Source organism: Diabrotica virgifera, chromosome 6, assembly GCF_917563875.1.
Source record: "Diabrotica virgifera virgifera chromosome 6, PGI_DIABVI_V3a".
Taxonomy (NCBI): domain Eukaryota; kingdom Metazoa; phylum Arthropoda; class Insecta; order Coleoptera; family Chrysomelidae; genus Diabrotica; species Diabrotica virgifera.
The window spans coordinates 85,198,979-85,224,883 of NC_065448.1; the positions used below are offsets into that span (position 1 = coordinate 85,198,979).

Below are 25,905 nucleotides of genomic sequence, written 5' to 3' on the forward strand. Positions count from 1 at the left end.
TCACTCCTTTTTGTCCTTGCTTCTTTACTCCTGAGTATATTGTAAAGTCTTGTTTATCAATTTGTCCTTTGCCCCCCCCCCCGTATCTCTTGCAGTGCTGCAATATCCATTTTATACTTTGCTTATTTCCAGCATTTTGCCTGGTGCCAACATCGTTCTTATATTCCATGTGCTTATTTTCAATTCTTTGTTTTTATCTTTTTGCTTTCGTCTTTTATTTTTGTTTCCTTATCTCCTCTTATTTATTTCTCTTTTTTGATGGGTACATTAATTTATCTGCAATCATTTCCTTTTTATTTGCCTCGTCCGTCCCTAAATAAGTATTGTCTTGTATTCTTTCATCAGTTGCTAGTTTTTTGAGACATTTTGAAAAACCTCCTCCAACTGATTCTTGTTCTCATTTCCTCTCCCGTCCATCTACTATCAGTTTGTTGTGCTTAATTTGGACACGTTTTCCTTTCTTTATTTCATCATTTGCTATTTTGAGTATTTCTTTTTGTATTTGTAATTCCTCTTTTGTCAGATCATTGTTTATATATATTCTTTCTTCTTTCACTTCTTTAAGTTTTCTTTTATTTTCCATTACTTTTATTTTTTCCTCTTTGTTTGGCAATCTGACTAGACACGTTTTGTTTCCTAATTTCACTGCTTCTTCTATTTTTATATTAATATCTAATTCTTTTTTCATAAAGTTGTCCATTGTTTCTTTTCGTAATCTTCTATCACCTGTATCTATTGTCACTCCCTGCACTATAACATTATTTTCTTTTTTTGCTTTATCGAGTCTTTCAAGGCGCCATTTTACATCTTCCAGTTCCTTTTTCAATGTTATCTCTTCGCACTTCATTATTCTCTTGTCTTCTAATTCAATTCTGAGTTCCCTCATGTCTTCTCTGTATTGCCTTTGCTCCTCTTTAATTTATTTTTCGTGAATTTTCAGATCTTGTGTCTCTTTCGTTAAGTTTGCCATCATATTTAATATTTGGTCTATTTTGTCTTCCTCTATGTTCTTTTTATCTGGGGTTCTTGATATTTTTTTACTTTTCGAAAAAGACCAATTGTTCGCGTTAAAATCACCCTACCCACTCAACGCATCAAAGGAAGATGATTTTCTCAAGCAATATTTTTTTCGTTCAAATCTGTTAGGTACCTTTAAATTGAATTGAATTAAAGGGAGGGGTATGGTTTGAAATCAAAAAGCACATTTTTATGAATTTTTTTCCAAGCTATGGTAGAATTACTTTATTTTTAAATTAAATAAACATATTAAGTACAATTCAAAGAATATTTTAAAAAGAATTAAATCCAAAATATTGAAAAATAAGCCATTAGTGACAAATTTTGACCGGCCGATAAATAATAATAAACAATTCAAAAAGATTTAATTAGATTATGAGTTTTAGGAGGTAACAACGTTGAGTTTTTTATTTTTAATGATTTTTGGTATCACTCAGAAGTGAAAAATACGAAATTTTTGGTAAAATTTTTGTGAAAATCAACAGATTTATTAATGTTGAACAAAAAATAAGCACAAAACGAAAAATATCTCGACGTTTTTACCTCATGAAATGTCTAAAGAAAATATGTGCAAAATTTCAGGTAGATCGGTCAAGTATTTTTTCAGTTACAATGTCCACCGCATTTGAAAAATCAGTTTTGAGAAAAATGCGTTTAAAGTTTTGACAACTGCATCTTCATCTTCTTATTTGTCTGCCAAATCGTAAAGTGATGCACATTGGAATATGATTTTTGCATCGTGAAGTAATCTACAAAATAGAAGGCAAACAGTTGTTTAACGTTTCTCACTACGCTCAAGCGTGCTGGCGCGAAGCAACGGCAAAGCGAGTCGAAGGTAGGGATATTCAACACGCCGTATCTTTGGTAATTTTACTCCCATCATTCTGAAAATTTCCAGTGAGTATTCTGGAAAGTATGCACTTTCATTTAAACTAATTTAAAAAATTAAAATATTTTAAACCATCCCCCCCCCTTAAATTAAAATACTTTTCCGTTTACATCATTTTAATGACCTCCTTTTTTAAGCGTGATGTTAAATAAAATTTTATTTGTTGTTCCAAGTTTATATACTGTATTTAATATTATTGTAACTTACAGTTTGTTTCAATAGCTGTTTTCTATAACTTCACTTTACAATGTTCTTGTTCCACAAACTGTGAATAAAATTACTTTAGACACTATCTCTTATTTGCCAAAAAAATTGAATTTTTATAGTCCGATTTTTCACGTGTTGCTTTGCCCAACTAGAGATGGGGAATTCCATTACTTTCACTTTAGTCTAAGAGCTAGAGCCGAAAAATCATCGTCATAAGTAATATGGAGTTTGGCATATGAAATGTGTCTATTGTATATTCATAATAATGACCCCTTTCAGGCTGACACCTCAGTGGATACAGGAAGTAGCAATAAGGGATGAAAGGGGAAAGTTAGTGTAGTCTTTAAAGGTTTTCACCTCCTATTTGGTAAACCTCCATCGATTTGCATGAAAATTGGTGACTAGTTAGAGCATACCCCAAGAAATAAAAATGATTTGGTGCCAACTTGCACTTTTACCCTGGGGGTGGATCACCCCTTCTCGGGGGTGAAAACTATTTTATTAAAAATAACCCCACAAATCGATAGAGGGACAAATTATAAGTAAAATTTGTTATATCATGTTATAAAAATAAATCAATACTTTTTGAGTTATTAAAGATCAAAGATTTGTCTGTTTAAGAGCACATGCGTGAAGTTACGAATGATAAAAAGAATATATTAATTAATTGTATGTTACTAAAATATTATTTTTATATTATTTCGATATTATAAATTTAGCAAAAGTGTATTCGAATATGTCAAATGTACCCATTATTGGACACCCCAGTTTCTGGACATATTCAGTTTATATTGATAGAAAAAATTCAATTAAATATCGAAATAATATAAAGATAATATTTTACTAACATACAATTAATTAATATGTTCTTTTTATCATCCGTAACTTCACGCATATGCTCTTAAATAGACAAATATTTAATCTTTAATAACTCAAAAAGTATTGATTAATTTTAATAACATGATATCACAAATTTTACTTAAAATTTGTCCCTCTATCGATTTGTGGGGATATTTTTAATAAAATTGTTTTCACCCGCGGGGAAGGGTGGTATTCACCACCAGGGTAAAAGTGCAAGTTGGCACCAAATCAGTTTTATTTCTTGAGGTATGCTCTAACTAGTCACCAATTTTCATGCAAATCGATGGAGGTTTAACAAAATAGGAGGTAAAAACCTTTAATGACTGCACTAACTTTCCCCTTTCATCCCTTATTGCTACTTCCTGTATCCACTGAGGTGTCAGCCTGAAAGGGGTCATAATTGTCAATAGGGGAGAGGAGGGCAAGATGAAAATTACCTATAAAACCTGAACTGCGCAATGAAGCGCCCGGATTCACACTCACACAGATGCAGGTGAACCTCTTCCATTTACAAACGACGGCTCACTCAGTTCCGGTCAGCCAATGAGTGTACACGCTTCCTTCTTATTTTCGCAGTTAAATATTACGCAATTATTGAATTTTTGTGATACGATTATTTAAACAAGGTGTATATTATTATTATGCATTTATACAAAGTATCTATTAGGTAAAGGTTATCTGAATTGATATTTAAATAAGAGAAATAATAAAGCATTTTTAAAATATTGATATTATCATTGGAATGGGGCATATGGGCAAGATGGAAAATTGCAATTTAGGGCAAGTTGGAAGATAATAGTTGGGCAAAAATAAAAGCAAGGAAATAGGAACCTGCTAGAATAAATGAAAATTTAAAGGAAAAGGGACAAAAACAGAAAAAGTTAAAAATATTGTACAACATTTAGAACAGTCTTCAGAAAATGATGTGTTCTGTGTATGTGGTGAACGTTATGTGGAACCGCCCACAGAGGACTGGGTACAATGTCCTGTATGTAATGGTTGGGCACATGAATTGTGTACCGACACAGAAGATGGCAGTTTTATGTGTGTAAACTGTAAAATGTAGAGCTTTCCTCTACATTCCATCTTACCCGAACAATCTTTCCATCCTGCCCTCAGGGTAAGAGCAAGATGGAATTTTTGACATTATTTTTTAATTACTCATAAAAAAATTCTACTTATTATTAATACTATTTAATGGCTGATTTTTGTAACTGTATAAGGTCTCTTTCAAGAATGATTAAAATGAAAGTTTTGTATTACGTTGTTTTATTCTTTTACACATTATAAAGTTAAGCCTTCCGTCTTGCCCTCCCTTCCCCTATATGTACAATGGACACATTTCACAGGAAAAACTCCATATTTTTTATGACGATGATTTTTCGGCTCTAGCTTTCAGTCTACTTGTAAAGCTTTTCTCGCTTGACTCGGGTATGCATTCTTAAGTGTTTTTTTAAACTGCTCGTTACACTAAATTGTTTGGAACAAATTTCACACTTATGAGGTTTTTCTCCAGTGTGCGTCCTCATGTGTGTTTTTAAAGTACTTTTATCAGTAAACTGCTTCAAACAAATTACACACTTGTGAGGTTTTTCTCCTGTGTGTGTTCTCAAATGTGTTTTTAAACTGCCTGATTCGGTAAATTCTTTAAAGCAAATATCACACTTGTAAGGCTTTGCTCCCGTGTGCACTTTCAAATGCCTTTTCAAACTGCCTGACTCCGTAAATTCCTTAAGGCAAATTTCACACTCGTGAGATTTTTCTCCAGTGTGCGATCTCAAATGCTTTTTCAAGCTTCGCGTTTCACTAAATGGCTTAAAACAAATTTCGCACTTGTAAGGTTTTTCCCCAGTGTGCACTATCAAATGTCTTTTCAAACTTCCTGCTTGACTAAATTGCTTAAAGCAAATTTCACACTGGTAAGGTTTTTCTCCAGTGTGAACTTTCGTATGTTGTTTCAGATTACATGATTGAGAAAACTGCTTAGAACACATTTCACATTTGTAAAGTCGTTTTTCAGTCTGAACAGTTTCTCCCGAGTTTGGACTTAGCTGTTGTTCTTTATTGCATGAATGTTCAGGTAATGTACTCATAATTTCCATTTCCAACAATTTCTTCTGTGCAAAACCTAAAATTAAAACAAAATTATAATTTTTTTATGCAGAAACCAAAACTTAATTCTTAAAATATACTAGGTTGTTCAATAAGTTTTGCGGTTCGATGAGAGAGGGCGTTGCAATTAGTCTAATTTTTTGTTATGTTAGTACACTCTTCTTATGAACGTATTTGGGGTTGTATTTCAATCTGTCGATTCGTTCTTGGTGTAGAAGCCATTTATTTAGTATCGGTGTGTCACAGTATTTTTTACAATGGAAATAATCAAGTATTCTGTAGTGATTGAATTTTTATTTTTGGAAGGTTTAAAAGCAAAGGAAATTTATGAACGAATGTTGGAAGTGTTGAAGGCCTTCAATTATTACATTAGAAAGATGAGTTTCTTAATTTAAACGTAGTAGTACAAGCCTTGAATACGATCCACGTCAAAGACGTGTGATGATATGCCGATATGCTGAACACGCCTCGACACTGGGAACCGGGCGATTCTCTCAATTCGCGCAGATGCCTCCACCGAGTTCCACCTCTCCGAGACAACACCGGCACACGGATATTAAAGAAGGTCGCAAGCAGAAATCAGTCAGTCCTGAACGACCGTTCTGGGCTCCATAACCAGCCAAGCGAAGTGAGCGAGGCAGGCCGACCTGAGTCGCGAGTCGCGACGTGCACTGTATTGACGTGATTCGTAAACTTAGGCAGGCCAACTCGAGACGAGACGCAAGGTGTACCGAAGTGAGGTAATTTGCGACTCGTAATTCAACGGAGGCGAGCGTAGTGAGCGAGCCCCGATAAATATATACATATTTGAATATCGCCGTTAATTTTGTTCTTCTGTTACAGACGCCCATCCGGAGGAGGACTTCGCTCGGAGAGAAATAGAATATTGAATTATTATTTTGACTTATTTTGTACATAATTTAGAATCAATAGATTTGCTTTGTTTTCAACCTGTGTTTTACTGAGTCTGTCGTCCTAAAAGAACTACCCGTTACAAATTTGGCGCCCGAGCAAAAGTTAGAATATACGCAAGTACGTCGTTACTCGACGCCCAGATAATACCAAAAATGCCGACAGATAAAGAGACAGACTCAGTATCAGGTGCCACGACGGGTACATCGGGAATTACAGCGCGACGCCGAAAGGTGCGGATTGGTTTCCAAAGGAACCGTCGACGAGTTAAGGTTAAGACTCAGAACCTTTTATAAGGATCGCGGGGAAGCGACAGGAACGATCCCAAAAATCAATACTTCCAAGGAAGCCGAACCAGACACACTGACCCAAGAAATTTCATTAATCAGAAACCAATTACAAGACTTAACAATGACAAAACAAATGAGGCAATCAGATTTGCTAAATCAAGTACGGAGGTGGAACACACGTTTCGACAAGAAACATTCGGATGCAGTAGACTTCATAGAGAGGATAGACGAATTAAGCCTAGCCTACGAGGTCGATAAGCAAGATCTGCTAAAAGCATTACCATAATTGTTAGGAGACCACGCATTGTTATGGTACCGAAACAACAACAGAAATTGGGATTCATGGACGGACTTCATCAAAGATTTTAAGAAAGCTTTCTATCCCAGAGAATATTTACTACAGCTAGAAGAGCAGATCAGAAACAGGAAGCAAAGGAAAAACGAACCAGTGGATAGATACATCACGGATATTCAAACATTAATCAGACGACAGGGATCTTTTTCAAGAAACCAAGAACTCGACAGGATATATAAAAATATGCTGCCAGAATATAAGCTTTATGCTCGCCGCCGGGATTTCGAAAACTTATCGGGATTGCAAGAATTGGCCCAAGAATACGAAACTTTGGAAGACGAAAGGACTTGAGAAAATCAGAATTTTCACGGAAATTAGAGACGTACAGACCCTACAGAATACGATGCCAAAAGGACATGCTTCCGGTGCAAGATGCCAGGTCACTTCCGGAGGAATTGTAAAAACCCATGGAAAAAGTTTTGTTCGCGATGCGGCAAAGAAGGGGTCTATAGCAGTGACTGCTGTTCCAGACGTCAGGGAAACGAATAACAGACTGGAGAAACAAGGAGTCGTCCCAGTCTGAGGAGCAAGATTCGACTCCGCTCGTTCTAGCCGTTACACAACAAGCAAGCAATGACGTGCGACTGTTTGCATCACTGAAAATCGGACAAAGTTCCTACAAAGCATTAATTGACACAGGGACCACCAAAAATTACGCTGGAGATAGAATAGCGCAGATATTCAAACACTCCCTACATAGCTATAACGGAAGAACTAGACTAGCAAACGGATCTTCAATGGAGCTCAACCAGAAGTTAACAATTGACTGCCAGATCGATAATTTACAAACAAGACAAACATTTATAATAATGCCAGGGTTAACGGAAGATGCAATACTAGGAGTGGAATTCCTCAGGGAGCATTCGATCGAACTTAAGTTCGATAGGGATACATCCAAACAGTACGAACAACATCAAGAGGAAACATGTAACACTTTAAAAGACTCCACTCAAAATACAGAGCTAGAAAGGTTGCTAAGAAAAGAACTTAGGGAATTCGAGAAGTTAACAGGTCCCACCAACTTAATAAAGCACAATCCCGTAGTATAGGCGGCACAATCCCGCAATGTTGCAGATCATCAACCAAGAGGTGGATAAAATGTTGAAAGAAGGAACTATCGAAACTTCCGCAAGTGGTTGGAGTTCACCGATTGTACTAGTTAGAAAAAAAGATAACTCGTACAGATTTTGCATTGACATTAGAAAAGTCAACGAACTATCAGAAAAGGACGCGTATCCGTTACCTCGGATATCAGAAACTTTGGATAGACTTAAGGAAGCAAATTTCATCTCAACCCTCGATTTGAAGCAGGGATATTTTCAAATACCCCTGGAAGAAGCAAGCCGCCCAGTGACAGAATTTAGCGTACCCGGAAAAGGTCATTTTCAATTCAGAACTACCCCGTTCGGACTGCACTCCGCCGGAGCAACTTTCCAACGACTGCTAGACAAAGTAATACCACCCGATGTAGAATTCGCGTTCGCATACTTGGATGATATCGTGGTAATATCGAAGACATTCCAAGAGCATTTATATCACCTACAAGAGGTCTTCCGAAGACTAAAAGAAGCCAGATTACAACTTAACTTCGAAAAATGTACATTCTGCCAGCCAGAACTCAAATATTTAGGACACGTTGTGGGAGCAGAAGGAATAAAAACTGACCCGGAGAAGACCAGCGCTATAACCGAACTTGCAGCACCTAGAAATGTACGTCAGCTCCGTCGCTTTTTAGGAATAACCTCATGGTATCGGCGATTCATAGAGAACTATTCGACAATAGCAGGACCACTAAACATGCTTCTAAAGAAGAAGATAAGATGGAAATGGACGGATAAGCAGGAAAACGCGTTTAAGGAACTCAAAGCAAAACTTACGACGGCTCCAGTATTAGCGTGTCCCGATTTCTCAAAAACGTTCTACCTACAGACAGATGCATCAAACTGCGGACTTGGAGTAGCGCTAACACAAAAATACGACGGCCAAGATAAGGTAATCGCATACGCTAGTCGAACCCTCACACCAGCCGAGACAAAATATTCCACAACGGAAAAAGAATGTCTATCCCTAGTGTACGGGATAAAGCAAATGAAGCCATACATAGAAGGGTACAACTTCAAGGTTATATCGGATCACCAATCTCTCAAATGGCTGAAGAATCTCAAAAACCCGTCAGGCCGATTAGCCAGATGGAGTTTAGAACTGCAGCAGTACGAGCAGTTTCGAGGTCATATATAGAAAGGGAGTTCTGAACAAGGTAGCAGATGCTTTATCACGGCAACCACAAGAAATCCTTAATGAAGAACCAGAGCTGGAGTTGTTAGCATCGGAACTAGAATCATGCGATTGGTACGATAATTTATATATGAATGTGCTCCAAAACCCAGGCAATTTCCCGGATTTACAGATATCAAACGAGAAACTATATAAACACATTTGGAGCAGCCAAGAATTTAACATCCCATGGAAATTATGCGTACCAAGATATAAAAGGAAAGATATTTTGAAGGAAAATCACGACTCAACCACAGCAGGCCATTTAGGAATTGCAAAAACAATTTGCCGGATAGCACAGAAGTACTATTGGCCTAAGATGTTCAAACAAATTGCAGACTACGTTAAAACCTGTACGAAGTGCCTCCAATATAAACCGTCTCAAATGCAACCAGCCGGGAAAATGCAACCGTCCGCTGTAGAAAAGCCTTGGCATACTGTCTCAATTGATTTAGTGGGACCATTCCCAAGATCTACAAAGGGAAACGTTTTCCTGATAGTCGTGCAAGACCGGTTTACCAAATGGGTCGTCGCCCAACCAATAAAAGCAGCGTCTACGAACTCCCTCATCGACCTTCTACGATCAAAAGTAATTATGCAATTCGGAATCCCAAAGAAAATCATCTCGGACAACGGCGCGCAGTTCACAAGTAGCAGCTTTATGGCATTCATGAAGTCCTACAACATAAATCACATTCTGACACCACCATACTCGCCCCAATGTAATCCAGTAGAACGAACAAACAAGGTACTGAAAACAATGATAGCTACTTACGTGGAGGATAACCATAAAGACTGGGACAAATTCATACCAGAATTCTGCTATGCCATAAATTCGTCAAAACATGATTCGACAGGATTTTCACCAGCGCTTCTCAATTTTGGAAGATAATAATAATAATAATATCGTATGGCATTTTTGCCGGGGAGATCCTTTCGGATAGTTCCAGCGCCAATTACATCTTTAACCCTGTTTCAAGTAACTAGTGTCGATGTACACTAGCCCAGGGTGACCGACGGCTTAACGTACTCTCCGAGGCACGGTGAGATGGGTCGTGTCATTATTGGAAATGAAAATGGTTTGTCTTTGGCAGGGATCGAACCCACGTCTACTGGCGAATGAGGCCAGCGTTTATGCCGTTACCCACGGCCGCTCACAATTTTGGAAGAGAATTAGTACAACAGATGTGACCAACGACCAGGGTATACAGGGGTACGCAGAAAACTTAAGCAAGTTAGAAGCGTTAAGGAAATTGGCAAAGGTACACATGGAACACGCTTTCGAGGACCAAAAGAAACATTACGATTTAAGGCGAAGAGACTGACGGCCACATCCAGGAGACCGTGTCATGAAAAAGGAACACTATCTATCATCGGCTAGCGCAACGTTCACCAGCAAGTTAGCGCCAAAGTACTCGGGACCATACATAGTAACATCCGTGATATCGCCAGTAATCGTAAAACTGAAATTTGCCGATAGCAGTAGCCGCAAGCAGATGACGGCGCATGTAAAAGATTTAAAGCTGTGGGTGGGAGAAGAAATCCCGGACGAGCCCCCAGAGGAATAGATGGGATCAAACCAGTGGCGGCCCGTGAGGTAGTGCCATAGAGCCATGGCACTACCTTGCTAACTATGCAGAAACATATTTTTTATCTTAAAAACATTTTAATGCCTGTTTATTTTTTTTGTGAATATTTCTCTTTATTTTTATAAATTATATCAAATCTGGCAACTGTGTAGCGCAATGCAAATCTACCGACTCTGGCCACCCACAGCTGACCGGATAAAGGATGAAAATCATAAAAATCCCAGTGCCGAACGGCATAGTGGCTCGTGAGAAAAGAGAAAGATTGTATGAGCATCCTGTGTAAGTGACAGAGAGAGAGCGGTATTGCACTTTTAACATACGTTTAAATTGGAGTCTCCGTGCCAGGCTCGAAATCTCGAAAAGGAAGTTAGTGGATCTTAAGATACAATGTTTTAGATCTACATATTTCTAGTTTCTTTACGCGTTCGCTTGACGCTATTGTGTTTATTGTCTACTACTGTATTGTATATTTGTGTTTATACTCTACTATATTTTTTAATTTGTAATTATTAGTTAGTGCGTTGTGATCGTGGGTGTCGTAGGTATAAAAATAATATTTTGATTATTTTCTACGTTTAATGTATTTATTGACAATGAATTAAATTAGTATATTAAAAAACTCTTTTGGTGGTTTTTCGTTAGAAAAAAAAACTACAAATTAAAGAACTCGGTCGGCCTTTACCCGATTTAAAAATTGAAAAACAAAGTGGAAATGGACAAAAACTTCGCTGTCGTAAGTTTAATAAAATTATTTATGATAAAAATAGCTGGTTGTGTGGTTGCGAACAAACTAATAAACTCTTCTGTTTTGTATGCGTTTTGTTTGGAGGTGACGAGACTTGGTCAAACAAAGGCACCGATGATCTTGTACATACAGGGTGGTGAATCGGAAAACGGGCCATAGGAAACTCAATGTAAAATTTTAAACTGTTAAATTCCTGCTTCCCTAATTATGTTACATCAAAAGTCATGAGAAGTTATTTGTAGAGGATTGAAATCTATACTAAAAACAGAAGTTACAATTGTTCTACGATTTAAACACATTCCAAAATTTTGGAAAAATATAATGTATTTACCGCAGTAGGTATGTGTGGGCATGTTAGGCCACACGTTACTATTTAACTGACAGTGAGCATACTATTGACTAAGGAAAATATCTTTATTATTAATACTTTCTCCTTAACTGAGGGTATCTGATCAACTTTATTGTGTTTTAAACAATAAATGATAAAATAAATAAAGAAATTGACAGTTCAAATTGTTAATATAATAAACTCATTGTCACCGAATGCAATCTTATACACATTATTGCACTGTGTGTGGCGTAACTTTGGCGTATTTCTCTGAAAATTGTATTATATTTTTACAAAATTTTAAATAATTATTGTTCGTAGAACAATATTAACAGTTGTTTTCAATACAGATTTCAATTCTCTACAAATAGTTTCTTATGACTTTTGATGTAAAATAATTAGGGAAGCAGGAATTCAACAGTTTAGAATTTTACATTGAGTTTCCTATGGCCCGTGTTCCAATTCACCACCCGGTATATGGGAGAAATTGAAATCCCATGAAAAATCTAAAGTGCACATGAATAACGTTTTTAGCTTTTCAATGCTTGGTAAGTTAAATATAAAAACCCAATTAAATTCAGCTTATCGTGATACTCTATTTATATTTTATATCCTTTTTGACCATATCGTAAAACCGCCACAAAAAAATTTAGGCAGCTGCCCGGATTCTGGCACTACCTTCCTAAAGTTATACGAGCCGCCACTGGATCAAACGACTGTAGACAAAAAAAAAAGGTATGTTCTTTTTTTTCGAAGAAGAGGGGGTGTGATGATATGCCGATATGCTGAACACGCCTCGACACTGGGAACCGAGCGATTCTCTAAATTCGCGCAGATGCCCCCACCGAGTTCCACCTCTCCGAGACAACACCGGCACACGGATATTTAAGAAGGTCGCAAGCAGAAATCAGGTCAGTCCTGAACGACCGTTCTGGGCTCCATAACCAGCCAAGCGAAGTGAGCGAGGCAGGCCGACCTGAGTCGCGACGTGCACTGTATTGACTGATTCGTAAACTTAGGCAGGCCAACTCGAGACGAGACGCAAGGTGTACCGAAGTGAGGTAATCTGCGACTCGTAATTCAACGGAAGCGAGCGTAGTGAGCGAGCCCCGATAAATATATATTTGAATATCGCCGTTAATTTTGTTCTTCTGTTACAGACGCCCATTCGGAGGAGGACTTCGCTGGGACGAAATAGAATATTGAATTATTATTTTGACGTATTTTGTACATAATTTAGAATCAATAGATTTGCTTTGTTTTCAACCTGTGTTTTACTGAGTCTGTCGTCCTAAAAGAACTACCCGTTACAGACGTCCAAAAACAGCAACAACACCAGAAATTGTAGAAAAAATACATGATATGGTATTAGAAACTAATCGAGTGACTGAAAGTAATTTAATAGAATCCCTAGGCATCTCCTTGGGCAGAGTAAGCAATATTTTGGCTGAAGTATTGGGTTTCAAAAAGCTGTGTTTACAATGGGTGCCGCATTCGCTTACAACGGAAGACAAACACATTCGAATGCGACTTTATCAGCAACATTTAGAGCGTTTTCGAAAGCTTAAAGCAGATTTTGTGCGTCGACTCATCACAATAGATGACACTTGTTATTCATCACCATGATCCTGAATCAAAACATGAGGCTAAAGAGTGAAAGAACCTGGTTTTTCGGCTCCGAAACGAAAATAAATACTTAACCGTTTCAGTCACGTTGGGTATAATTGTACCCATTAATTTGAATACATATATAATTCTACAGGAATCTGTAAATAACATAAACCAGTTTAAAGAAATTTATATTCTATAAGTACTCTGCGTTTTGTGCCCACATAGTGCATGGATCATCATAAGCATCATCAGGGCTTTTCATTCCAGGTGGAATATTTGCCGCTCTTACTTAGAGCTCTCTGATTCGCTTATTTCGATGAATCACTCCGCATTCCACTTGTATGTTGTCACAGTTTGTTGTATAACTTGGCTTTCGTTACAATTTTCTTCCACTCATTTCGATATGTGCATAGTTCCCTCCAGTTTCTCACATCCAGAATTTTGATATCTCTCATGACCTGGTCCTCCCATCTCTCTCTGGGTCTTCCCTTTGGTCTTTCAGTTTCTGGTTGCCATCTGGCGATCTTCTTAATCAGTAGGTCGTTTTTCCTTCTCTCTATGTGTCCCAGCCATCTCAGCCTCTGTGCTTTAATAAATCTAACTCATGGACTCAAGGAAAGATAGAGGACCCAATACTGAACCTTGATGTACACCATATACAATGTTTCTGAGACTAGAGTCTGTATCATTTATTCTAACCAGTTGTTTCCAATTATCCAAGTAAGATTGGAACCAATTCAAAGAAATACCAATACGCTTTTTCTCCAATGTATCTTTTTCTTAAGTGCCTTTTCAAATTGCCCGCTAATTGTTTACAACAAATTTCACACTTGAAAGATTTTTCTCCAGTGTGTATTCTAAATTGTCTGTTCAAGTGACTTGTAGTAAATTGCTTAAAACAAATTTCACACTTTAAGGGTTTTCCCCAGCGTGCACTCTCATATGTATTTTCAAAGTACTTTTTTCGCTAAATTGATTAAAACAAATTTTACACTTTTATGGTTTTTCTCCGCTGTGAACTTTCGTGTGTAAAGTTAACATATTCGCTCGAGAAAATTGTTTAAAACAAATTTCACACTGATAAGGTTTTACTCCCGTGTGTGTTGTCAAATGATTTTTCAAACTCCAGTAAAATCTCTGTTAACCGAAATAATTGGTGTTAAAAAATACTATGAGGTAATTTCATAATGTGTTGTATATTTAATTGCGTTCTTTAGTTGTATGAAAGCAGTGTTAATGGTGTTGACAAATTAATATCAAATTGTTTCCGTTAAACGATGTTTCGGATAAAAAGGTTTCGGTTAACGGAGGTTTTACTGTACCTGCTTCACCAACCTGTTTAAAACAAGTTTCACACGTGTACGATTTCCGGGGGTATAGGCACGGAAGGGGAAGACTACTGTCGCAGCTTTACTATGCGTAAGAGTGAAACAGCACTCAGCCAAACAAAAAAAGGATGGTGTCGTCATTTCGCTCAACATGACACTCTGTCTATGTTAATATATATGTCTATGGAATTTAACCACCCTTTCCTTATCTAAGGAATTTGACAGTAAGAGACCGAACAGCTGATCGGTGGCATTTCCAGTTCCACTGAACAGCTGATCAGTGACATTTCTGCATAAATTTTAGTTGGACTTTGTTCTGAGAAGGTGCTACCTGGTGTTTTTATATGTTATATTATTTATTTATATTTCATATTAACTGCTGTACCTTTTGAAAGCCGGTATTTGACTTTAGAGGTGCATAGTTCCGTTGATTTCTATCCTCATTTAATTGGTCTATTAATCTTAAATCATTGATAAAATAATCCTTGATAAAATTTATCCATTATAAATAATAATGTTACTATATAAAAGCAACCAAAAGCAAATAATGTATTTAGCCAGTTTTTAAGGTTATGAATATAAAACGTCAAGTTAGCCTCGGTCTAAACCTGCTATTACTTCGGATTAAGTGTTAGTCCGAAACTAGAGAGGGTTTAGCTTAGTCCATCGTTAGTCGCTGTTTATTAAACTAAATGCACTCAGCCGAGATTTATTTTCACACATTCAGAATAGGAAACATACAGCACAATTTCTGCCTCACACTGTTAACTGCTTAAATCAACTTAATCTTTCATTAAAAAGGAAGAATTATTGGAAATAGTGGGAGTGTATACTAAACTCAAAATTTTGTGGAATTTATTCAAAATATGTTTATTTTGTATAATAAATAATTTTCTCATTTTTTGTTATCAATAGGTACCAGGGCCGTAACTACGATGTTAGGGCCCCCCTGGGCAAAGCTGATCTGGGGGCACCCTGCCGAGGGTCTGGGGGTTTACTCCCCAGCGGAAGGCGGGGTCCGGAAAAATGTTTGATATTTAACCCCTTAAAAACGCATTTTAATGGATTCTATGACTGAAGTTTCTTGAACCTACATATTGCTATTTTAGTTGACCAACACAAAAAAATTTTGAAATCACCTTACCTTATTTTTTATTCGCTTTAAAAAATTTAAAAGAAAAACAACAAAATGAACAGATAGTAAAACAAAATGAGATAATATAATGAAACAATAAAAAGAAAATTTCTTGAAACTTCAAAATCGAATGGAAAAATATGAAGACATGAAGGTTTATTTAGAGAAAATTCAGGAAGATTGCTAAATCAGATTGCTGAGGAGATACAGAAAATTGAAAAGGCGGAAGAAAAATTCAAGAATGCGGTAAAATTCGATATGGAATTTGTGGAAGAAAAATTGACGGAGATAGGAAAATGTCAAAAAGGAGGAGACCGTCAGGAAGTAATTGTATACAGCTATAATGAGAGCAGAATCCTATTTGACGAGGATATTAGAAAACGATATCCGGTACCTTCAGCAGTGAGCGAAGGTTCACTCTCGAAGGCGAATACCGTAACTGCTGTTAGATTTATTTTATTATGCTGTGGTACTGGTAGGGCTGATTCCAATGTGCTCATTCCATCTTACCCTTACCTTTCTTTTTAATATGTGGTTCCGTTCACGTACCAAGATGTGGTCTGGGTAAATTGGGACCGGGGGCCGCTATTCCGGTTGCATGTTAGTTTTTATTTCACCAAAATAACCAATTTCCCCAGTAACAATTTATATCTTTACGAAAGCTCTCGGGGGTCCCAGCTTAGTCCGGGCCCCTCTTCCAATGGCAGTTTAGGTTTTATTACGCCGAAATAACTAATTTATAAGTATTAATTTAAATTTTTATGTTAAGGTCTCGGAAGCCACAGCTCAGCTTAGGTCTCAGGGGCCATTTATAAGGGTTCTTTTCCAATTGCATTTTACTCGAAAATACTAATTTTTCCAGTGAAAAATTAAAATTTTATGTTCAGTTCTAGGATGCCCCTGTAAGGTCTTTTTAAAACTGTGTCATTTGAAAATATTTCGTTGGGATGGCTTTTAAAATACATATTTTTATTTTCCTCGTTAAACTCTATGCATACGGTCAAAAAGGGGCACCTGCGGGGCCTCCCCTTTGGCAGGGGGCCCCGGGGCACTGCCCCGGTTGCCCTAATGGTAGTTACGGCCCTGATAGGTACATTATAATGGTGGAAATACATAATTGTTGATTGGCGTAAGGTTTATGTTATTTATGTCTGTTTACTATTAATAATATTGGCTATGAGCTGGTATGTTAGGTTGCGTTGTAATTTTCAGTCACGTCTAACCTAACCTAACTTATAAAAAAAAGTGCTAACATTACTACCATCATACTATAAATTATAAGATAATACATTATCCGGAAGTCGTGAGGTAGGTGGAACCTGTAAGTTCGTAATAATTCGTAATCATTCGTAATGTCCGATTAGTTTGAATTGTTCGCGGTTTTAAGCCAAGTTTATTTTATATTTTATTTTTGACAGTTATTTTGACAGGAATCTCGACACCAAATTTTTTTCGAATACATTGAAGTTTAATATTATTTTGCTAATTGAATAATTTCATCAAAGAATGCATACAAAGCCCATTCAACTTTAACAAGAATTTAAATTCGGGCCTCCAGTTACGTCATCATGCGCGAACTCGGATGTATTTGCGCTACGGGAAGATACTTTCTCGTTATTTATAGTATCATGATCACTACTGTCCGTCTCACCTTGACTTTACAGTATAAGGAACATATGCAACGCAGTCCTCATGAGAGTTTTTAGCGCGGTGATGAATTTGTAATCGAACATTAGAGAGATTAAATTAAAACTATTTTAGAAAGGCAATCTAAAATTTTAGGATTCATACGCGTTTAAGTTCATTTGATATACTATAGTTGTTATTACGCATATGAATCCTAAAATTGTAGATTGCCTTTCGAAAACAGTTTTAATTTAATCTCTCTAATGTTCGATTACAAATGATTTTTAAGAAAATCGGCATCACCGCGCTAAAAACTTTCATAAGGACTGCATTGCCTATGTTCCTTAAAGCCCTATGTTATACTGTAAAGTTAAGGTGAGACGGACTATAGACAGTTGTGTCTCAGAATAGCGAATCGAATATATATGAAAAATGAATGTTATTGACTTAGGCCTCGGACTAAAGTTAGTCGGGCGTTAATCAGAGTGTTAAGGTTTTTCTTCAATGTGCGTTCTTAAGTGCCTTTTCAAATTGCCTGCTTCACTAAATTGCTTACAACAAATTTCACACTTGAAAGATTTTTCTCCAGTGTGTATTCTAAAATGTCTGTTCAAGTGACTTGTTGTAGTAAATTGCTTGAAACAAATTTCACAATTTTAAGGTTTTTCCCCAGTGTGTACTCTCATATGTATTTCCAAAGTACTTTTTTGGCTAAACTGATTAAAACAAATTTCACACTTGTATGGTTTTTCTCCGCTGTGAACTTTCGTATGTAAAGTTAACAAATTCGCTCGAGTAAATTGTTTAAAACAAATTTCACACTTATAAGGTTTTTCTCCTGTGTGTGTTGTCAAATGATTTTTCAAACTACCTGCTTCACCAAACTGTTTAAAACAAATTTTACACTTGTACGATTTTTCTCCAGTGTGTACTATCAAATGTCGTTTCAAATGTCCTGTCGTAATAAACTGTTTTAGACAAGTTTCACACGTGTATGGTTTTTCTCCAGTGTGCATTCTCAAGTGTATTTTTAAATCACTTTTTGCATTAAATCGCTTTAGGCAAATTTCACAATTGAAAGATTTTTCTTTAGTGTGTATTCTCAAATGTCTTTCCAAGTGACCTTTTGTAGTTAACTGCAAAGAACAAATTTTACATTTATCAGGTTTTTCTTCAGTGTGAACTTTGGTATGTTGTTTCAAAGCGCCAGCCTGGGAAAACAGCTTGAAACAAATTTCACACTTGTATGGTTTTTCTCCAGTATGTGTTCGCAAATGGGTTTTTAAATGAGTTGTTGCAATAAATCGCTTTAAACAAATTTCACACTTGTGCGGTTTTTCTCCAGTATGAATTTTCATGTGTAAAATTAACAAACCGTTTCGAGAAAATTTTTTCAAACAAATTTCACACTGATAAGGTTTTTCTCCACTGTGTGTTGTCAAATGATTTTTCAAACTACCGCTTCACCAAACTGTTTAACACAAATTTCACATTTGTATGATTTTTCTCCAGTGTGCACTATCAAATGTCTTTTCAACTGACCCATCGTAATGAACTGCTTTAAACAAGTTTCACACTTGTACGGTTTTTCGCCAGTGTGCACTCTGAAGTGTATTTTCAAATCATTGTTAGTAGCAAATGGCTTTAAACAAATTTCACACTTATAAGGTTTTTCGCCACTGTGTGTTCGCAAATGTACTTTTAAATTTGTTCTTTTAGTAAATTGCTTCAAACAAATTTCACACTGGTACGGTTTTTCTCCAGTGTGCACCATCAAATGTATTTTTAAATGAACTTTCTGAAAAAACTGTTTACAACAAATTTCACATTTGTAAGGTCTCTGTCCAGTCCCAACTTTCATATTTGTATTTAATAGTTTTCCTTCAACGTGATGACCTGTATATTTTCCTTTATGAGACGAATGTAATGTTTCCGTAATTATCATTTTGTTCTCCTCCTGGGAACAACCTAAAATACAAACCAACTATAAACATTTTACTGTGAAGCTCTTTAACGATATCTACAATACATAGTTCGTTTACTGATGGTGAAATATTGCAAAGCCTCCAAATTTTTAAGAGCCGCTTGGATTGACAAGAAATTTGGCATATTCATAGCTAAAATGCCAAAGAAAAAAAGTAATATTGTGCCGGTGTGTGACTTTGTCCGGGGGAGAAAAATATAGGCTCAAAATATTGTATCATAAAACGTCCGGAATTTGATGAAGTGACTAATTCTAAACAACTTTTGTTCTGTATAGTTTTTTCACTAAGTTAATACTTTTTGAGTTATTTGCGAGTGAAGATGTTCATTTTTCAACAAAAAACACGTTTTTCGAGGGGTTTTCACAAATAACTCAAAAAGTAAGTACTTTATCCAAAAAAGTACTCTTACTAAAAATCATCATCATTCTCTTTGCCTTATCCCTATGCGGGGTCGGCTTCCCTAATTGCATTTCTCCACACAATTCTATCCTGGGTCATATCAATATTAATCCCCTTTACCAACATGTCCTGCCTAATCGTCTCACCCCACGTCTTCTTTGGTCTTCCTCTCCTACTCCTTCCAGGAATCTGCACTTCAGCTACTCTTCGTATTGGATGATTAACTTCTCGACGTTGAACATGACCAAACCATCTCAATCTATGCTCTCTCATTTTGGCACCTAGACTTGCCCTAATGTACTCATTTTTAATTTTATCCTTTCTTGTCACTCCACTCATCCATCTAAGCATTCTCATCTCCGCCACATGCATTCGTTGTTCCTCTTTCTTTTTCACTGCCCAACATTCAGTTCCGTACATCATAGCCGGTCTTATGGCTGTTTTATAGAATTTTCCTTTCAGCTTCATTGGAACTTTTCTGTCACACAACACACCACTCGCTTCCTTCCACTTCATCCAGCCCTAATTCTACTGCATGCATCTCCATCTATTTCTCCATTACTCTGTAATACCGATCCCAGGTACTTAAAACTATTGCTTTTTACAATCAGTTCACCATCCAAAGATACCATTTTATTTGTAGTAACTCCATCTTTAAATGAACATTCCAAATACTATGTCATTGTCCTACTAAGTTTTAAACCTTTTTCCTCCAGAGCTCGTGTTCACTGTTCCAGTTTTTGTTCCAAGTCTCTTTCACTATTTCCTACTAACACGACATCATCAGCATATATTAAGCACCATGGAATGTTACCCTGTAGTTTCGCTGTAATCTGGTCCAAAACTAATGAGAATAAATACGGACTAAGCACCGAGCCTTGGTGTAATCCTATTTTAACATGAAATTTATCAGTCTCTCCCACACCTGTCCTAACACTAGTCGTTACTCCCTCATACATATCCCTCACAATCTTTACTCCTTTCAGGGACTCCTTTCTTATTGAGTGCCCACCACAGAATCTCTCGAGGAACTCTATCATATGCTTTCTCAAGATCAATGAATGCCATATGAGCGTTTGTTTCTTTACTCCTGTATTTTTCCATCAACTGCCTTATAATGAAAATTGCGTCTGTTGTTGATCTGCCCTGCATAAAGCCAAATTGATTCTCGGATATGTCGGTCTCTTCACGTATCCGTCTATCAATTACTCTCTCCCATATTTTCATGGTGTGGCTAAGCAGTTTTATAGCCCTGTAGTTTGTACACTGCTGTATATCTCCCTTGTTTTTGTAGATAGGTACTAGTACACTGTTTCTTCATTCGTCTGGCATTTGTCCAACTTCCATAATTCTATTAAATAAACCTGTTAGCCACCTTGTTCCTATCTCTCCCAATGCCTTCCATACTTCCCCAGGAATATCATCTGGTCCTACCGCTTTTCCTTTCTTTATTTTTTGAAGCGCTTGAGCCACTTCCTCGTTTGTTATTTTGGTGACCATTGCTGCTACTGTCTCCGTTGGCTCCACAGGCTGTCTGTCAAATTCTTCATTTAATAAGCTGTCCAAGTACTTTCTCCATCTCTTTTTGACATCCTTTTCGTGAAATAGTATTTTATTATTTTCATCTCGGATACATCTAATCTGATTAAAATCTTTTGCTTTCTTTGCTCTCTGTTTGGCTATTTTATATATCTTCGTTGCGCCTTCCGTGGTATCAAATTGATCGTATAGGTTTGAATACGCTTCTGCTACTTTCGCTTCCTTTTTCGCGACCATATAGTTTTGAAGATCTGTGTTGGATTTGGTTTCTTGCCACTTTTTATATAATTTTCCCTTTTCTTTTATTTTTCCTTGAACTTCGTTTGACCACCACCAAGTCTCTTTATCCTCAAACTTTTTTCCTGACGTTTTCCCCAGTATTTCAATAGCAGTCTCTCTAATACTACTGGCCATTTTTCTCCAAATTGTAGTAGGGCTTCCTTTCATGTTCCAACATATTTTCTCTGCTATTCTTTCCCTGAATAGACCTTCTTTCTCATCTTTTAGCATCCACCACTTGATTTTTTGTGGTCCTCTTCGATATTTTGGTTTAGTTTCACTTTTTACTTCGATGTCCAGAACAAGCAGCTTATGTTGTTGGCTTACTGTCTCACTAACTATTACCTTGCAGTCCTTGCATTCACGTATGTCTTCTTTCCTTATCATGAAATAGTCTATTTGGGATTGATGTTGTCCACTTTTGTACGTAATAAGTTGAGTTTCTCTCTTTTTAAAGAATGTGTTAACAATCGCCATATCTAGTGCTGTTGATAATTCAAGCATATCATCTCCAGCTTCATTTGTAGTTCCAAAGCCTAATCCCCCATGTATTGCTTCGTATCCTGCCTTAGCTTGGCCCACATGTGCATTGAAATCACCTCCTATTATAACTTTCTCCTCTGAAGGAATATCACTCAGGACGTCTCCTAATTGGTCATAGAAAGCTCTTCTTTCATTCTCACCCAGACCTGTTTGAGAAGCATACACACACAACATTCAATACCTCTTTATCAATTACAAATTTCACTGACATCATTCTATCACTCGTTCTTACAACTTCCACTACGTTATCTTTCATTTCACTATCAGAAATTATACCAACTCCATTTCTAGTGTTACTACTCCCTGCACACCACAATTTGTATCCTTCACCTAGTTCTTTTGCCCTTTGTCCTTTCCACCTAGTTTCTTGATGCAAGCAATTTGAACTCTCCTTCGTTTGATCGCATCCACTAACTCCAGACTCTTCGAATCCCACCAGGGTCAGGAATTTTTTCATTTATTATAAATTAATAAATGAAAATAGTTTCTGTCCTTGTGAGATCGGTACTCACCGGAGGGACTCCAGAAGGACTCACCGGAGGGAGGAACTCCAGACTCTTACCTGTAAGACTAAGATTCCACGACCCTATCCTGATTTTTCTAACCTGCAATGGTGTTCCCCCTGAGATAGTCCTCACCCGGAAATCCGAACGTAGTACGGAGTTACTCTTAGTAAAAATATAGCATATAAAAAAGAATGGTGTATATATGAAGTCTGTAGGCCCAGTAAAAGCAGAGTTGTAGCTAATAAAAGATAGGTTCCTATCAAATTCCAAATCAAATATGTCAACTTGAAATAACCAAAAAGTCAATAACTTTTCGGGGAAAACTTATTACAACTTTTTTGAAAAAAAGCTTTATTTTTGTTTTTTTTTTGTTAGTTTTTAACATCAAAATTAAGCAAGTTACGCTCAAAATAATGTTGGTCACTTTTTCTTTGGTAAAAAAAATCGTACCTAATCGTTACAGCTTTACATGTAACTTGTCTTATATACAGTGAGGACGTTTGAGTTGGAATAAATTCATTATCTCGAGAATGGGCCAACTTGGAGAGAAATCCTGAGACAGGTTGATTTTTATTTTTAAATTACGACTTTTCGGCATATACATCATAGTAGTGACGTCATCCATCTTGGCGTGATGACGTAATCGATGACTTTTTTAAATGAAAGTAGGGGTCGTGTGATAGCTCATTTGAAAGGTTATTTAAATTTCTATTCAGTAATATAAACGTTAACATAATTATTTATACAGGGTCCAACAAAATTTTTTTCTGAATTAAATTAATTGAGACAAAAAGAAGAATATATGTAAGTCATTTATTTCAAAACACCTTACCGTGCTGTCAGAAAACAGAAAGAAATGTTTATTTCACAAATGAACATTGTTTTTCGCTTAAATTCAATGTTAAAACTGCCAACCACCTGTCTCTTAGCAGTTTGAACATTGAATTTAATCGAAAAGCAATATGATATTTGTGAAATAAACATTATTACCTGTTTCTATGACAGCAGTAAAATGTATTATGAATTAAATAAATTGCTTACATTCTTCTTTTTGTGTAAATTAATTTAATAAAAAGTTTTCTTTTTTGTACACCCTGTATAAATAATTATATAATGTTTATATTACTGAATATAGAATTAAATAACCTTTCAAATGAGCTATTACGCAACCCCTACTTTCATTTAAAAAAATCATCGATTACGTCATCACGCATAGATGGATGACTTCACCAGTATGATATATATGCCAAAAAGTCATAATTTAAAAAATAAAAATCGACCTGTCTCAGGATTTTTCTTCAAATTCGCCCATTCTCGAGATAATCAATTTATTCCAACCCAAACGTCCTCACTGTATATATTATATTGTTTTATGATCTGTTTCATCGGTTCAAAATGATTATTTTTGAAAAGACTGTAGTTAAATGGGATTGAACGAGTTACTAATCACGAGTGTATGTAAATTTTGAACAACCATAATATTAACCAATTTTTGTCTTACAGTAAAACAGAAAATCCAACATATTCAGAACATTAAAGCCTACATTTTTTTACTCCTTAAAATTTTAAGTATCACTAATAGTAAGTTATTTTGCATAAAAGGAATTTTTTTCGAAATTAAAAAAATTTTACTTAAAAAAGATTTTTTTAAATGAGCACTTTGAACGGAAAAAACTTACAGATCATATTATAAAAAATACAAAATGGTAGGGGAGCAAAGTATGCTAAATGTGCAGTCACTCGAGCGCTTTGGGGACCTATTGGGTTGTGAAGAGTAGGTCCTAAAAGTAAAAAAAGTTAAGTAAAGTTTTCCATTTTAGTGGGCAATTGCCATTTTTTAATTTAATTTTCCATTTCCAACAATCGTTTTTTCCGATTATAACGCCATCTATCCATAATTCGAAAAAATCTTTCGGATAAAAGTTACTTATTTTTACGTAAGGAATTCAAATCTGCAATAAAAAAATGAGGGCTTCTATTTAACATTTTAAAGTAACCCCCCACCCCACATCCATGGGGGTCGTGTTTGGTGCCATTCGATAGATTTTTCAAAAATATTAAATGAGTGTATTTTACAGTTTTTCGATCTGATGTTCATTTCGTGAAATATCGCGAGATTCGTATTTAAAATATTAAATTTACCCCCCACCCCTCTCCGTGGGAAGTCGTGTTTGGTATCATTCGATAGATTTTTAAAAAATATTGAGCACATAGTTTTTAGTTTTTCGATCTGTCATTCATTTCGCGAAATATTCGATTTTTTCTTGTGAAACTTTGGGACTAACCCATTTCCTTACGCCCGGCTCAAATCGTCAGATTTTTGAAATATACACTCTTTTGCATGTACTTAACTTTCTGACAATTTCGAGATTTTTTAAGGATAGTTTTTATTTTTCGAGCCCCCTTAACGAACTCCCCTGTGTTAAGAGCCAATATATGGTAGAGGTACATCTGCATGGTACCAGGTTTCTCCCCATATGATAATCTGGCGCGCTCGAGTAATTGCAAAAATCCCCGCTTGAGCTCCCCTACTTTTCCTCAAAAATTGCTTAATCTTTTGGTTATTTCACGTTGAAATATTCGATTTGGAATTTGACGAATAAGAACCTACGTTTCATTAGCTACAACTCTGCTTCTACTAGGTCTACAGATTTCATAATATATATACACACCATTTTTTTCACTCTTTTAAAAGCTTTATTTTTGCTAAAAATATTTTTTTCTATAAAATACTTACTTTTTGAGTTATTTTCGAAAAAAACATCTAAAAACGTGTTTTTTTTTTTTGTTGAAAAATAAACATAATATGCACTCGCTAATACCTCGAAAAGTATTGACTTAGTGAAAAAACTCTATACAACAAAAGTTGCTTTTAATTAGTCAGTTTATCCAATGCCGAACTTATTTTGAACGTATATTTTTTCGCCACCGAGAAGGCGTGAAACTTACCCCCAGGGCAAAGGCACACATGGGCAGAGTATCACTTTTTTCTTTGATATACTAGCTATGTGTATGCCAAATTTTATATCAATCCAAGCGGTTCTTTAAAATCTACAGCAAAAACTGTCAGAAGTGGATTTACAGGCCAGATTATAAAAGATTATTCTCCAAATTGGCATCACATGCTAACAAAGCTCAAAGTAGCAGGAGCGTCAGACAAAATCAAAAATATGATAAGAAAATAACTGACAAACAGTTATTTAAATGTGGCATATAATAATGCAGACATAAAGTTAACATCAGGAGTGATGAAATTTAGTATTAATAAGCTTTCTCACATTGTATTAAATTAATGTCAATATTAGCTTAGTGTGTGTATGCCTTACCGAGTGTCCACTTATATTTTCCCCCATTTTAAATGTCTATAACTTCTAA

General features: G+C 36.1%; 1 protein-coding gene across 1 annotated transcript in view; it reads right to left on the reverse strand.

Annotated features, from left to right (window-relative positions):
- Positions 1-1,227: 1,227 nt before the first annotated feature.
- Positions 1,228-25,905, reverse strand: part of LOC126886554 (zinc finger protein 239-like) — a 39,211-nt gene continuing 14,533 nt past the window's right edge. The window contains exon 2 of the mRNA XM_050653509.1: positions 1,228-5,102. Coding sequence (XP_050509466.1) covers positions 4,375-5,102 — 728 coding nt within the window. The 3' untranslated portion in view covers positions 1,228-4,374. The remainder of the gene's footprint in view (positions 5,103-25,905) is intronic.